Below are 16,892 nucleotides of genomic sequence, written 5' to 3' on the forward strand. Positions count from 1 at the left end.
CTAGTGAATTAATGGTATTAAATGATAAATAAGTAATTAGAAAGGTAAAGTAGTAATTTGACAAAAACTAATTATGAATCGACACAAAGAGGACTAATCACTAGAATTGATTATATCAATACAATTGAACTTAGTAAATATAATTCTATAATTACTAAGACTTTAATTTTATATTTTTAGTGAAGTAATCATGAAATTAATAAATAAAATTATTAGGTTGATGAAATTCAATGAATAATCTAATTTATTGGAAGTTAGTATACAGGTCTATGGTGATCGAATCGCCACCTCGCAACATTATTAATGGTGTGGATAAAGCTAAAATAATAATATTCGAAAAAATCTATTTTGAATAAGTAAAATGGTAATTATTTATTTTGTAATAAATTTATTATTTAAATAAATTAGAGAGACAAAGTATTGTTAGGACAAAAACATCACCATTGTCTGATTAAGACAATGGTGACGTTAGTCGCTGTGTAAGAACACAGTGATAATAGGTGCCTATAGTAATAGATGGGTCTGGATTTATTTTTAGATTAATTAATTAATTCAAAAGATAAATATTTTTTTAACTTTAAAGTTAAAAGTTATTACAAATATTTTATATGGTCGAGATATTCCCTCAAAATAATTGAGAGATTCTCTCTAAGTGGTTGAGGTATTCTCTCAAGTAATTAAAATTATCTCAATTGGTTATTGGATATTAATTTAAAGTAAATACTTAAATTAAAATAAATATCTATAACAGAATTGGTTATAGATATTTATTCAAATATTTAAATATTATTATTTTAAGACAATAGTGGCATTAGTCACTGTGTAAAAACACAGTGATAAGTGCCTATAGTAATACTAGGTTGATGTTACATGCAATGCACGTATAAAAATCTCACTACAAATCAGCATCATTTATTAACTTAATTTTTTCTTGAATAATATTATTAATCATTTTTAAAACAAAAAGTTTGTGGTGAAATTAAGGTTTAAATATATATTTTATATATAGATGTAATTTTTATGATTAAGTATATATAATAAAATTAATTTTTTTATATAAAATATCTATATAATTTTTTTTAAATATATATATAATTATATAAAATTAATAAAAAAAATATTCTGTTAAGTAATTTAGATATTTTGTTAAAGTTAACGTAGAAATTAGAAAACCTAAAAATACCGTTAAATCAAGAATTCTGTTACATAACCATATTTTTACCTAGCCATATTTATTTTTGGATTAATTAATTAATCTAAAAGATAAATATTTATTTAAATTTAAAGTTAAGAAGTTGTTACAAATATTTTATATGGTTAAGATATTCTCTTAAAATGGTTGAGAGATTCTCTTTAAGTTGTTAAGATATTCTCTTAAGTGGTTGAAAAATTTCTTAAATCGATTATTAGATATTATTTTAAAGTAAATATTTAAATTTAAATAAATATATACAATACAATCGATTATAAGTATTTATTTAAATATTTAAATATTATTATTTTAATATTTAAATTAATAAATATTTTATTAATGAAATATTTATTATTATTTCATTAGTTTACATTAATATATCTTAAATATATATATATATAATTTAAAAAACTTAAAAAGATAATATAAATAATAAATAGTAAAATTATTCCACCAAAAGCAACCAACCATAGCTTACAGATCATGACAAATTGATTTCAGAATTTCAAAGATACTAATATATTTATGTATTAGTATAGTAGTAACTTTTTTTTAATAAATTTTTAAGTTGTATATATGATAATAAATTAATAATTTGCTTCTGCTGCTTGGAAAACTCATGGCAGTCCTCTTCTACATTGGGCCGAATTGCCATTTCCTCTTCTAGTGCATATCTTTTGGCATTTACAATATTCAAATTGAATTTGATTGTCAGAGTCTAATCCATAAACTCAACAACTCTCTAGTTTTCAACTCTTTTTTGGATTTACTTCTTTATGATATTAGAGATGGGAAATTTGATTTTCTATACTTAGAAAATCAAAAAAAAATTTCCCTAAACCAAAAATTTAAAACCTAAAAAAACTATTCCTTTTTTTTCAAAACCCCAAAAATACCCCCCTCACAATATTCTCTCTCTCTGCATCATCTCTCTCTCCCTCTATCTCACCCCAACCGCCCACCCTCACCCGAACCACCCTCACCCACCCACGTCAACCCCAACGCCGATCACCACCCTCACCCCCGTCGACCACGACCCCAACCCCTCCGACCCCAACCCCAACCCGAAAGAGCAACCCCAGTCCGACCCCAACCCCAGTCTCTGAAACTTTTTTTTTTTTTCCTGCGATTTGAGAGAGGGAAGAAGACAGAGGTCCGATGGTCGGACCTTGGGGTCCGATGGGTCCGACCAATCGGACCCATCGGACCCCAAGGTCCGACCATCGGACCTGGGGTGTGGGATTCTTGGGACCGGGTAGATAGAGAGAGAAAGAGAGATAGTTTTAGTTTGGGGGTATTTTTGGGGTTTTGAAAAAAAAAAAGTATAGTTTTTTTAGGGTTTAAATTATTGGTTTAGAAATCAAATTTTTTGATTTTCTAAGTATAGAAAATCAAATTTCCCTTAGAAATTTATGCTCTAATTTTATTATTGTACTGTTTACTTATTGCTTCAGAACTGCTAATGAAGCAACACATGCTCTTGTTAAATATGCTTTACAAGCTATTTCTAGTACAGTTTGGTGGCCTGATTAGTGATTATTATTCTTATATTCAAAATATTATTTTGGCTGATGACAATCATCAATGAATCTTTTATTCATCGGTCCCTTAGAGTTTTTCTCCTTAGTAGTATTTTCTGAAGCTATTTTCTCAAAACAAAAAAACCCCATAAGTTTCAACCAAATTAATTTAAACATTTGATATATTCCATTCTTAAATAGTGTACATAGTTTTTTAGTTTACCACCATTAAAAAAAAAAAAAAATTATATTTACACCCCTATAATTATTAAGTGCACCCCCAAAATTTTGAATACATTCTTATCCTTTTGTAAAATGACAAAAATAGATAATTTTAAGTTTAATTTTTTTTTTTAAAAAAAATATTTATTTTTAGTAAGTACACTCTCTTACTAAATTAAGTAACGTTAAATAAAAAGAAGAGATTTTTTCTATTTTGAGTTAATATTATTTTAAATAAATATTTATACTGTTACAAGCAAAAATAAACATTTCTATTCTTTATTAATTTCAAATTTACTATTTTCAAAGTTTCTTATTTACAAAAATACGGTAGAAAAACTCCCCCAGATGCGCAAGGAGAAGTGTCACACATATGTGGCTATGTGGGCAAGTGAGACTCACACGCGAGTGAGGGACAAAAGCCTTCAGAGTTGCCTGACGCTCACAAACTGTAGCGTCAGAACGCAGCAGTGGTTGCCACATGGCGAATTCGGACAAAGTGGATTTTACGTGTAGGGCTTCTTTTCTCAGCGCAAAACAGCTAAACAACAACACAAAAACAACTAGAAAACAACTTAACCATAACATATAAATCAATTAAAGTTATTTGCAACACCTTATTGCAACTTTAAAATATTATATAAAATTAAGTTGTTTTTATGTTGTTCTAAAGTTGTTATGCATTGTTATACATTACACTAACTCTTCAACAAGTAAAAAAGATATAGAGTTTTACATGTTAAAATAAAAACTTATATTATCTCTTATATTAAGACATGTAAAATAATAAGAGAACACGAATTATGTTGATTTTGAATTAAGTGAAAAATTGATAGGAAGAGATTATAAATATGAAGAAAAATTACTTATATTTAGTAATAACATTATTCGTTGTTTTATCGTTGTTTTAAAGTTGTAAACATGTTGTTTAATTTTGTTATTTTTTGAGCATGTTGCTTTGACGTTGTTTGTATGTTAAGTTTCAGTGGTCAAAATCTGTAAATTTCTTAAATTATATATACAGTTATTTTTATGTTTTTATATCGTTGCTAAGTGGTTGTTAACAATTTAAAAAAGCCACTAGCAACTATTACCTTTTTAAAAAAAATATATATATATATATATATAATTATACCAATACTTGATGTAGAAATTTAAAAAATAATAATAGTTGTTTCTTAATGTACTAAAAATATAAACAAATTAATATATATATATATATAATGTTCAATATCCTGTACAAAATACATATGAAGGTCACTAGATAAAAATTTAAAGAAATATCAAAGCAAAATTTCTTAATTGATATTGCTCTTCAGCGCATACAGTCAAAACAAAATACACTTCTCAATTATTAATCCATGCACAGTAGCTGGAAGAGTTAGGAATATTTTCTTGTTCACTTTTAATGTGTGTGATTTACTTCATTCTACCAAAAAATAAAAATGAATAAGAAACTTATTCTGATCACCTATAAAATTCATCATCATTCATCACTAGAAATTAAGTTTATTGCATTGAACTGCACCAGCAAAACAACAATATAAAAAATGGATGCATTTAGAGAATAACATATAAACAACATATAAGTAACTGGTAAAGAACGCTATATCAACATAATCATTAAAAAAACTATAAATAAATTAACTAATTCATAAAATCAAAATGAATAAAAAATAATAGCATAACAACAATAGGAAAAGCTCAACTTAAAGAAGAAAAAAAGTACAATTGAACATGTCTTCTTTCTTTAGGCTAGTGAAAACTTAGTGTTTTTGTGCATTTCATCAAACACATAGCATGTGTATTTTTATATACGTGCACATATATACAAAAAAAAATGCGAACTCTCTTAATTTCCAGAATAAAGTTTGCAACTGAAATGACATCAAAATCAATAATCTATTTTTTTTAAAAAAAAATGTAACTTACAAATAAATAAAAATGGACAACAAGCCTATTCTAATCAACTTTGAAGTTCACCATCACTAAAAATCAAGTTTTTTTGCATTCAACTGCAGAAGCAGGACAACAACATAAATAGTGAAGGCATTTACAAAATAACATATAGACAACTCATAAACAACGCTAACACAACGCTATATCAACATTATCATTAAAAATCTATAGATAAACTGACTAAATCATAAAATCAAAATGAACAAAATATAATGACAGAACTATGAAAAGCTCAACTTAAAAAAAAAAGAAAAGAAAAAATACAATTGAATATGTCTTCTTTCTTTAGGCTAGTGAAAACTCAATTCTTTTGGGCATTTCATCAAACACATAGCATGTGTATTTTTATATACATTTAAATATATATACACACACATACAAAAAAAAATCCAAACACCAATATAATATATTTACAGAAAAAGGTTTGCAACCATCAATTAATGTACAAAAAAAAACTAAAATGACATTCAAAATTAATAATATATTTATGAAAATTAAACAAAAAAAAAAAATAACTTACAAATTAATAGAAGCAAATGAGAATGGAGATGAACGATACGGGGGAGGAGATGGACTTTGTGCGGCCATTGAGGGATGAGGAGGAGGAGGAGGTCAATCTTATTGACAGCAGGGGACTTGGAGATGAGTTTTCTGCAATTGAAGATAGGGATGAAATAAAAGATAGAGGAAAAAGAGGTTTCGTATAATTGTAATTAACAAAACTTAAAAATGTATAAATAAAAAAGTTAAATTGTATAAAAGTAAAAAATGACATGTGGCATTAAAAATGTAAATAATTTATCAAATTTATCATTTTGTGTAAAAAAACCTAAAAAGAAATTACATTTCATCAACATCAATAAAGCAACACAATACTACAATAGTACTCCATCCACCAATGAATCATTCAATTAATACAAAAAGTAAATTTATGTATACAATTTTTTATATATATAAAATGGGTGTCAATAAAAGACACCATTCATTAAAATAAATTAGTATACAAACAAGACACTCTCTCTCTCTCTCTCTCTCTCTCTCTCTCTCTCTCTCTCTCTCTCTCTCTCTCTCTCTCTCTCTCTCTCTCTCTCTCTCTCTCACTTTTCCTCCCAAGCTTTTTGACCCCATCTTCGGCGCTCTACAATCCCAAAAATCCAAACCCTCCATCTCACATTGCCCAGCTCGCACCGACGATGAATCCTGTTGCCTCTCGCACTGATGACTACCTTCGGTGCTGTGAAGCCCACAAAACCCATGACAACCACCTCGAAGCCCCAAAATCGAGGGCCAATCGTCAAGTCCACCTCATTTAGACCAACGTCGACGTGGATACAAATACCCGAGCCACCCACCATCGATTCTCATCCACCCACCAACATGGATAACAATACTCAATTATGTGAATATTGAGTGGCTCTCTGCGATGTTTAACGACATGTTTGCAGCATGTTACGATTTCTTCATTCTGTCTGTTTTGGTTTATATTTTTGGACAATTTTCATTGGTTTTTTGCATTTTATCGATTTGTTGCGATGTTGTTTGTGATGTCTTACGATATCAGCAACAACAAAATACTTATCGTTAGACGTCACCAACAATGTTGTAAGACATCGATGAAACACAAAAAACCAACAAAAATACTCCAAACAAATAAATCAAACAGACGAAAACCTGAAGAAATCATAACATGTCGCAAACATGTTGTTAGACATCGCAGTGAGCCCAAAAGTGCATTCTTTTGTTGTTGCTATCACAAACTGTGTCGCTAATAATATTGTTTGCGACATTTTGTAATTTCATTCAACATTTTCCATAAATGTTTTGCGATGCAGGACTAAAATTTATCGATAAATGTCGTTAAACATCATCAGTGACCTGTGCATGACACTATCATCGCAACATATCGCAAACAACATTTCAAAATATCGTTAATTATCTAAGACACAAATATCCAAAGCTATATCGTGACACGTTGACAAATATCGTGAAACATCATCCTTAACCTCTGGCTAGCACTAGTATCGCTAGATATCGCTAAAGGCAACGCAAATATCGTTAAAACATGAAAAAAAAAACCAAGAAATGCAACTTACATTGCAGACACAGAATGACAAAACAAAAATAAAGATATGTGTAGATCTATACATATCAAACTAAATGCAACTAAATCTAACAACAATTAGTAAAGAAATTATATAGTCATTATTTTTTGCAATGATTTGGTTCCTAAATGGCATTTTTAATGGTTCCCTTGGTGCAAGGTCGGTGTGTGTATGGGTGACGAGGGGAGCTCCGATGAGGGTGGTCCAGCAGGGTGACTGTGTGTGGGTGTAGAGTGGTTGTGGCCTTCCTAAAGAGGGAGAGAAGAGAGACAATGGATAAATTAGTTTTTAATTATAGAAGGGTATAATTAGATTAAAAAATTATGGGTTTTTTTACAAAAATACTTGATTTTGGATAAAAATTTACAATTTTACTGCTACACGGATTTTACATAAATACTATCTTTTTATAAAATAATCGTAAAACAATAAAACAAAACAATTAAAAACAACAGTGGAAAAACTAAAAAATAACCGTAAAACAACAGTGAAAATCTAATTACATAGTATTTTTGAAAAAAAAATTCGCTCCGCAGTATAAAAGAAAAAAAGTTGAAAATTTTAGTATGTGGTGTGAAAATAGTAGCATAAATAAGAGACTATAACATTATATTTATGTCTTGTCTATTGACATGTTATTGTATGTTATTGCTTATGAGTGAAAGTTTATGAGTGAAAGTTTTGATCTGGTGTTTAGTGCTACGAGTGTTAGGAGAAAGTTTGATATGGTTATTATCCTGAAACATTATGGCTTCAAGCAGTCAACATGAAGAGGATCTGGTAGATAGGTATGCGCAGATTCAATTGGAGGAGGAGGAGGGTGGAGTGTTAATAGCTTATGATCAGGAGGAGGAGACTTAAGCTTTTGATGATAGATGGTGTTTAGTTGGGAAATTTCTTACTGGCCGCACTATTGACTTTGATGCTATGAGGCATATGATGGCATCTCTTTGGCAACCAGGGAAAGGAGTTTACATCAAGGAATTGGATACTAATCGATACTTATTCCAGTTCTATCATGAACTTGATATACAAACTGTAATTGACGGAAGCCCCTGGACCTTCAATCGGTTACAACTTATTTTTCATCGTCTGAGGAGAGGTGAGGATCCCAGAATGGTACGCTTGCATAAGCTAGACTTGTGGGTTCAGCTACATGATCTAAAATATGGCTTCATGTCTGAATGGGTGGTGAAACATGTGGGTAATTATATTGGGACGTTTGTTAAGACTGACCTGAAGAATTTTGTTGGTATATGGCGAGACTATCTTCGTGTTAGAGTGACGGTCGATATTGAGAAGCCTTTGAAGCGACGTATGAAACTAATAAAACAAGATGGCACCTGGATATGGACTACATTCAAATATGAACATGTCCCTATGTTCTGTTTTATTTGTGGTCATATAGGACATACAGATAGATTATGTCCACGAAGGTTTGATCAGAACTTTGATGCTTCTAATAGATTGTATGGGGAGTGGATGAAGGCACCAAACAGAAAGAAGAACTACCTGATAGGGGCTCAGTGGCTGCGAACGGGCAGAGAGGAGGAGGAGGGCAGTGGCGATGGGGGGGAACGTGATCGAAGCAGGGAAGTGGGATTTCAAATTAATGGCCTTGATTCTAGGGGATCTGATGGAGTGATTTCTGGAGGTATTACGGGTGATTATGAAATAACAACTAAGGAGAGAAATCAAGGGGAGAAAATGAAGGAGGTTATTGATATTCCTAATAAAGAGAGTATTAATACTGATGAGAATGCATTAGCTGGTCAACTTGATGATGAGGAAATAATGATCTTGGAGAATAAAAGGCGACGCACTAGTAAAAAAGGAAACATGGAGGCACGTGAGGAGGAAGATAGTATTATGAGTAATACTGAAGAAACAAGTCAGGATCCAAAAAACTTTGTACAGGTGGGCCTTGGTGTTCAGGCCCAACAATCATTATGAGTGTATTGTCTTGGAATTGCCATGGGCTTGGGAACCCATGGGCTGTACAATTCATTAAGGATTTAATAATCCAAAAGAAGCCCAAGTTAGTGTTCCTTTGTGAAACTCTGTCAAAGAAGGAGGCTTTGGAGAAGCTTCGGGTTGCTGTCTAATTTGATGGTGTTTTTTCAGTGGATTCTCAGGGGAAGAGTGGTGGTGTAGCTCTGATGTGGAAGGTCGAAGAGGAAGTTACCCTTTTAGGGTATGGTTCTAATTATATTGATGTTTCAGTTTCAAGTGGGGAGCAAGGTAGTTGGAGACTCACAGGGTTATATGGTGAGTCGAATAGGAGTTTGAGGCACAATACATGGAATCTGATGCGAACTTTAAAACCTCGATCAAACCTGCCCTGGTGTATTATTGGAGACCTCAATAATGTCACTTCTCAACAAGACAAACGTGGGGGCAATCCTTACCCAAGTAGGCTCGTGGAAGGCTTTTGTGATACTTTAGAAGATTGTGGGCTCATTGACATGGATTTGGGAGGTTACCCGTATACGTGGGAGAGAGGAAGAGGCAGTGATGCGTGGATAGAAGTCAGAATTGATAGAGCAGGTGTTACTCAAACCTGGTTAGATTTATTCCCTCTTGCTAAGTTAATTAATCTTGAAATATCTACCTCCGATCATTGTCCAATACACTTGTTGTTAGAAAACATTGAGAGAGTAGCTGTTAAAAGAAATTTTCGGTTTGAGAATACTTGGCTCCGTGAGCCACTTTGTCTGCAAATTGTAAAGGATATTTGGGATTTGTACTTTGGTTGTTCGGTTATTGATAAAATAAATTACTGTGGGGAGAAGCTTATTGAGTGGGGGAAGGACTTCACAGGAAACTTTAAGGACTGAATAAAAATGTGCAAAGCAGAAATGAAAGTTTGGAAGGCAGGTAGAGACTTGGTTTCAGTTCAGAATTATAAAAATGCTGAGGTGAAATTGTAAGAAGTGTTATTGCAGAAAGAGATTTTTTGGAGACAACGTTCCAAGCAGCTGTGGTTGAGGGAGGGAGACCAAAACTCTAAATATTTCCATGCTACGGCTAGCTCTAGAAGGAGGAACAATCCGATCAGTAAGCTAAGAAGAAACGATGGTACTTGGGCCGAATGGAGTACTGACTTGTCTAGTGTGATAGTCGATTATTTCAACCAAATTTTCTTGTCTTCAATGGTGGATTGTATGGAGGTTGTGCGGTCTATCCAAAAACGAGTTTCAGAAGAACAAAACAACACCCTGCTTGCTGCTATAGATGATGATGAAGTCAGAAAAGCTCTTTTTCAGATGCACCCGGACAAATCGCCTGGTCCTGATGGTATGACGCTGGGTTTTTTTTCTTCAGAAATATTGGCATGTGGTCGGTCAAGATGTTATCTCCCAAGTGAAGCAGTTCTTTGATACAGGTTCTTTCCCTCATGCTTTAAATGAAACTAATATAGTTCTTGTTCCGAAAAAGAAACAACCTGAAACTATGAGTGACTTGAGACCTATTTCATTATGTAATGTTCTGTATAAGGTCATCTCAAAAGTACTTGCTAACAGGCAGAAAAGTATCCTTCCCACGGTCATCTCTGATAATCAAAGTGCTTTTCTCCCTGGCCGTCTGATTTCTGACAATATCATGGTCTCTTTTGAAATTATGCACTATCTAAAGCGGAAAAGAATGGGAAAAGAGGGTTTTATGGCTTTGAAACTTGACCTGAGTAAGGCATACGATAGAGTGGATGGATGTTTCTTGAACAAATGATGTTACAGATGGGTCTAAGTAGGGAATTTGTTTCACTAATCATGGTTTGTGTTTCAACAATCAAGTACGGAATTACTCATGGTGGCCACAATCTAGGACCTATTATTCATAGTAGAGGTATAAGACAAGGGGACCCTTTGTCTCCGTATCTCTTTCTAATATGTGCTGAGGGCTTCTCCTCCTTAGTTCAAAGATATGTGCAGAATAGATGGCTATCTGGATGCCGTGTAGCACGCGGTGCTCCAATTATTTCCCATATGTTGTTCGCTGATGACTCGTATGTTTACTGTAAAGCTAATGGAACTGAAGCTGCAAATGTTCTTCACCTGTTATCTGTGTATGAAAGAGCTTCTGGGCAGAAAGTGAACTTTGACAAGTCTTCGGTTTTCTTCAGCAACAACACTAGAGAGAATGTTCGAGAGTATATCTGTAATTTCTTGGGGGTGTCGGCTGCTTCAGAAAATAGTACTTATCTTGGATTGCCATGTACGATGGAGCGTAGTAAGAATGCCATTTTGGGTTTTCTCAAGGAAAAGATGAGAAAGAAGATCCTAAGCTGGGAGACTAGATTTATGTCCAAAGCTGGGAAAGAAGTCTTGGTGAAATCTGTTGCCCAATCCCTACCAAGTTTTGCCATGAGTGTTTTTCTGTTGGGTTTTATGCCCTAAATAAAACTCTGTTTCAATGTAATCCAGATTATTCAATATCAATAAAGTAACAGAAGTAATTTTTCATTCACTTGTGTATGTTTTGGTTCACTTAATCAATTGCTTGTCTATTTGATTTATAAATTCATCCAAACCCCTTTTCACATACTTGATCATGTTTATTGTGTTGTCAACACAGTGGAAAATAAACATGACTATGTGAATAAAGTATTCCTAGATTTATCAGAACACTGGGTTTCACTGATATGACAATCTACAACAGAGTTTACTTACATTTGGAGAAATGTTATGTTCTTTCCAGAACATAGGTTAAAGTAAAGCTCAGGTTGGATGCATGGAGTATGCATTGGAATGGACCGATATTGAACTTTGAATTAGATTTTGAAACTTACCGTAAACATCTATTCAATTCAATATCATAAGTTGATCCTAGATCACATGATCGAAATCCTGATATGGTTAGGCTTAATTTCAAGAGTATTATTCGTGTTCTTTGATTTGTTAGTTAAGCCTAATCTTTAGTCTGGGCAATACATACATTTTGGGAACACGGTAGTGCGATTGAGTGGGAGCGCTAACATAAATATGGAATCTATAGCTTCTATCTGGCGAATAGTAAGCAAAGGGTGATTTCCTTCGAGCTTAACCAAACGAGATAAATGATTGAGTACTCATTTCACTTAGTTGAAATATCATTTATACAGGGTTAAGTGTTTTAAGGATAAAATACATTGTAGGGTGTTACGGTAATTTAGTCCCTTTACAGTGTAAATCATCCATATAGAGGATCATTGATCACATTAGGATTATAACAATGGATAACTAATAATGTGTCTATATGGTGGAACATATAGAGCATTCTATATACTGAGAGTGCAATTCTGAGTTCTATGTGTGGATTCAACGAAGAATTAATAAGTCAGTGAATTTAAGTAGTAAATTCTAGATCTGCTTATTGGAAGCTCGGATATATATAGACCCATGGACCCCTCACTAGTTGAGATGATATTACTTGTAAGACTCATTTAATTGATTTTAATTAATCAATTAAAAATTCTCAAGATAGACTTGTCTATTTGAGAATTCATCACTTATTAAGGGCAAAACAGTAAATAGAGATTTTGAAGGGCATATTTATTAATTAGGAAACTTTAATTAGTTTCATTATTAATAAAATAAATGACAATATATTATTTGATAATTAATTTTAATTATTAAATAATTAGATTTGACATTTATGTAATTGAACAAAGGAATTGGCAGTTTTTGACAAAATAGGAAACTATCAGTGTAGGAAAAGGAAAGTTGGAAAAGTGGCAAGCCTTGTTTCCACAATGCCTAGGCCGGCCACTTAGCTTCCTTTTCTCTTTGATTTTTTCAATTCCAAATGTCAATCATAGCCCTTGGTGGTCTTCTATAAATAGAAGGCAAAGGCTTCAGAGTTGAACACAACTGTACAACCTTTTCACAACATTATTCTGAAAGAATTTTCTCTCAGAAAATTCTCTCTGAGCCGCCACCCTCTCTCTCTCTCTTCCTTCACTGTTTCGAAAAGTATAAGTGCTAGAGTAGTGCCCACACACATCAAGTAATACCTCAATCATAGTGAGGAAGGCTGTGTAGAATTCAGAAACAACAAAGAAGGACTATCGGGCTCAGATCTTGATTATACTCTGCTACAGAAAGGAATCAAGGGTTAGAGATCTGAGTGGGAGGAGACATATATTCCGCTGCAATCACTGTAAGATTTCTAATACTCTTATGTGTTTAATTTCCTATCGTTTTTAGAAGTTCATATTTAGGTTGTTAAATCAACATACTTGTGAGTAGATCTAAGATCCTGGTAAAATAATTTCCAACATTTTCTTCTTACCAAGGAAATATGTACTCAACTTGAGGGGATGATGGCCAAATTTTGGTGGAAATCTCAATCCAATTCTAGTTCTAAAGGAGTTAGTTGGATGAGTTGGAATAAATTGAGCCATCATAAGGATGTAGGGGGTCTTGGGTTTCGAAATCTAAGGGATTATAATTTAGCTTTTTTGGGGAAACAAGAGTGGAGGCTACTTACAAATGAGAATTCACTTGTTTCTAAGCTTTACAAAGCTAGATATTTTCCTAATGGAGACTTCCTTAGTGCAGAATTGGGATCTAACCCAAGTTTTATATGGCGTAGTATATGGGAGGCTAAAAGTTTGGTCAAGATGGGTGCAAGAAGGGCTATTGGAGATGGTAAGTTGACTGCGGTTATTGGTGTTCCTTGGCTTCCTGGGAATGAAGATCAATGTATCACGACTGTCCATCCAAGTCTAGTTGGGAGGAACGTGGATTGCCTTATGAAGATGGAAGGGAGGGGCTGGGATGAGGAGTTAGTTAATGACATATTCAATGCTCATGACAGAAACTTGATTTTTTCAATTCAATTAAGTGAAACTCCTTGTGATGATTGCTGGTACTGGTCTAAAGAAGCTTCAGGTGGGTACTCTGTTCAAAGTGCATATAAGCTGATGCAGCAGCAAAATGGCTCTTGGTCGACTGCTGGTGCAGACAAAAAATGGCAGCAGCTGTGGCTTTTGGACATACCTGCTAAAGTTAAGCATATGCTATGGCGAGTGTTGTCGGGTTGTCTTCCAACCAAGGTTCAGCTCACTACAAAACATGTAATGTCGATTTAACATGCCCTTTATGCCATGTTGATATTGAAACAATTTCCCATGTCCTTATGCAATGTGACTTTGCTAAATCTTGTTGGAATATTTCAGCAATTGACTTTAAAGGGGGAGGGGGGACACCAGATTTTGCTAACTGGTTTGGGGAAGCTTTGCTGAAGGATACAACAACTGTAGTGGAGGAAAGGGCTATGATAGCATGGCAAATTTGGTTGGCTCGCAATGACATCTTGTGGAGCAACAAAACAACTACAGTTTACGAAGTGGTGCGATCGGCAAGAACTAATCTTGACAGCTGGAAGAATGCTCAAGTTCAAAGGACAGCTCCATTACTTAATGTTAATCATAGTAATGGTAGGGAGCATTGGATGAAACCTATGAATCACAAGCTCAAGATAAATGTTGATGGTGCCATTTTTGAAGCTGAAAATTGTTTTGGTGTTGGCTGTGTAATCCGAGATCAGACAGCAAGGCTTGTGGAGGCTATTTCTATAAGCAAACATGGTGGGGTTACTCCTGAAATAGCTGAAGCAATTGGGGTGAAAGAGGCCTTGAGTTGGATAAAAAAGAAAGCATTATCGGATGTGGAAATTGAGACAGATTCATTAGTAGTTGTCCAAGCTATTAATGGAGGTGTCACAATGACCTCTCAATTCGGAATGTTGGTGCATGATTGTCGTATGATGGTATCTGTTAATTCCATTTTTGGCATATTTAATTGACAAAAATATTTTATTATTTAATGTATATTTCGGCTGGCATATAATGATATGGTTTCCATATTTGTGTAAATCTAAACTTGGAAGGAAAGTTGACTAGCTTTCCTATTTATGGAAATTGAGGTAAAAATGGTAAGTTTTGATTACACATTGATTCTTTGCTAACCAGCTGTTATTCTGATCTTGTGTTGAGTTTCCCATTTTCTAAGATCAGGTTTCTTGAAGAGAAAACCGGAGCTAGACTTTCCTTTTCTATAAAAGGAAAGTTGTAATTACTGCCCACGATTCTGTAGGTACAGAAACGGAAATTCCTGGACTGATTGAAGAATTATTTTAGGGAAGTTTCTAGTGGGTTGAGGTCTTGTTCAGACCGAATGTAAGCTGTCTATGAGATGTATATTCATTATAAATACATCCTATAGCTGCTAGGTTTTGTATCTCTTTCATACACTTAGAATTATATTCATATCTTAAGGAAAGAGTGTCTTTGTTATGTTAACTCTTTTATTCACTTTCATATCATAAGAAAAGAGTGTCTTTGATTTGTAGAGAAGAGTTGTTCTACTCTTACTCTGTTTATTTGTTGTTTGTATTGTCTTGAGTCTATATTCAAGTCTACAACGAAGAAGAACATCAGTGCACCTTCGGGAGAAGGTATTTACAAGCTTTCGGGAGATTGCTTTTGAAGTCTTGCATCGGGAGGATACAAGCACACAACCTTCGGGAGATGGTTGTATAGGCTTTCGGGAGATAGCCTTTAAGCCTTGAATCGGGAGGATTCAAGCACTCTTCAAGGTGATCGAAGGGAGTTCGAGCACTTGGAGTTTTATCAAGATTCGGTTAGTAGGTGGAATACATCAAGCTTGCGGCATACAATAAGAGGGAGTCTATTTATGCATAAGTCAATTACTTTGTATTTTTGATACCGATCTAATGAATCTTATCTCTGGGCGTGGCCCCGTGGACTAGTAACAATCTGAAAGGATTGTTGAAACCACGTACAAAAATCTTGTGTGTTTTTACTTTTATGCACTGTTTATTTTTCTGGGTTTCTCTGGAGTTACAGAGTTGCATTCTGTAACTATAGAAAACTTTTTTCAGTACCAGTTTTATTATTCCGCATTTAATTAATCATTTAATTAAATAATCAAACTGGGAATATTAAAATACGGAATTTCAGTATCTTCTTTGAACAATGTCTTAATTTCTTATGTTAAGCGATCAGCAAATAGGGCTGCCTATTGGGTTGCTAGACAGTCCTATTTTATGTCAGATTGTACTTTTAATGAGCTTAATGCTCCTTCTGAATTGATTTCTATTGTAATGGATGAAAGTTTAAGTTGAATAAAATAACCTTTCCATTTCAAAAAAAAAAAAAGAGAGACCATACACAACATTTAAGCAAAGTAAATCAAATTTCCCTAGCACAATCAATTACTAAGGCCATCTCGAGCCTTATACACTAAATATAATGTTATAGTCTCTTTCATTCCAACCACAATACTAAAAGTTACACCAAAAAATTAATTTTTTTTATTATATTATTTTTTTTCAATAAAATAGAATATTCTTTATAATCTTTATAAACATATAAATAATAATATATAGGCAATATACCCTCCAAAAATTGATGCACCCCTTACTATTTTGGCATTTACAATATATTTTTAGTCTATTTTTTATGATGATGTATATTGTAGTTATTTAAAATATTTTATAAAATTTTAATAAATTCAAAATAATTTACAATATAAAAAATAATGTTCAAGTAGTAACATACGTATAAAATAAAAGATGCACGAGTACATCAGACTGTTTAAACTTTGTTTATGGCATGTTAAAATTTTTTGAATTTATTAAAATTTTGTAGAATATCATAAATAACTATAATATATAGAACTATGAAAGAAAATTAGACTAAAATATTCTCTTGAATATCGAAACAAACATGTACATCGGTACATCCTTTTAAGGAGTACACCATAAAATTTTCCTAGTATATATTTAAAAATTATTAAATATAATATAATAATAAAATAAAAATTGAACAGTGGTGCAACTAGGGTTGACATCTAATCCAATCTAATCTTTTTTTCTAATCGGATCTGATCT

At 33.0% G+C, this 16,892-nt stretch overlaps 1 protein-coding gene across 1 annotated transcript; it reads left to right on the top strand.

Annotated features, from left to right (window-relative positions):
* Positions 1-13,296: 13,296 nt before the first annotated feature.
* LOC115725333 (uncharacterized) lies at positions 13,297-16,124 on the top strand. The gene is made up of 3 exons (XM_030654820.1): positions 13,297-14,014; positions 14,155-14,747; positions 15,999-16,124. Exons 1-3 carry the CDS (start codon positions 13,297-13,299, stop codon positions 16,122-16,124), a joined length of 1,437 nt encoding a protein of 478 aa, XP_030510680.1.
* The last annotated feature ends 768 nt before the right edge of the window (positions 16,125-16,892 follow it).

Source organism: Cannabis sativa, chromosome X (assembly GCF_029168945.1).
Source record: "Cannabis sativa cultivar Pink pepper isolate KNU-18-1 chromosome X, ASM2916894v1, whole genome shotgun sequence".
In the NCBI taxonomy this organism is placed as follows: Eukaryota; Viridiplantae; Streptophyta; class Magnoliopsida; order Rosales; family Cannabaceae; genus Cannabis; species Cannabis sativa.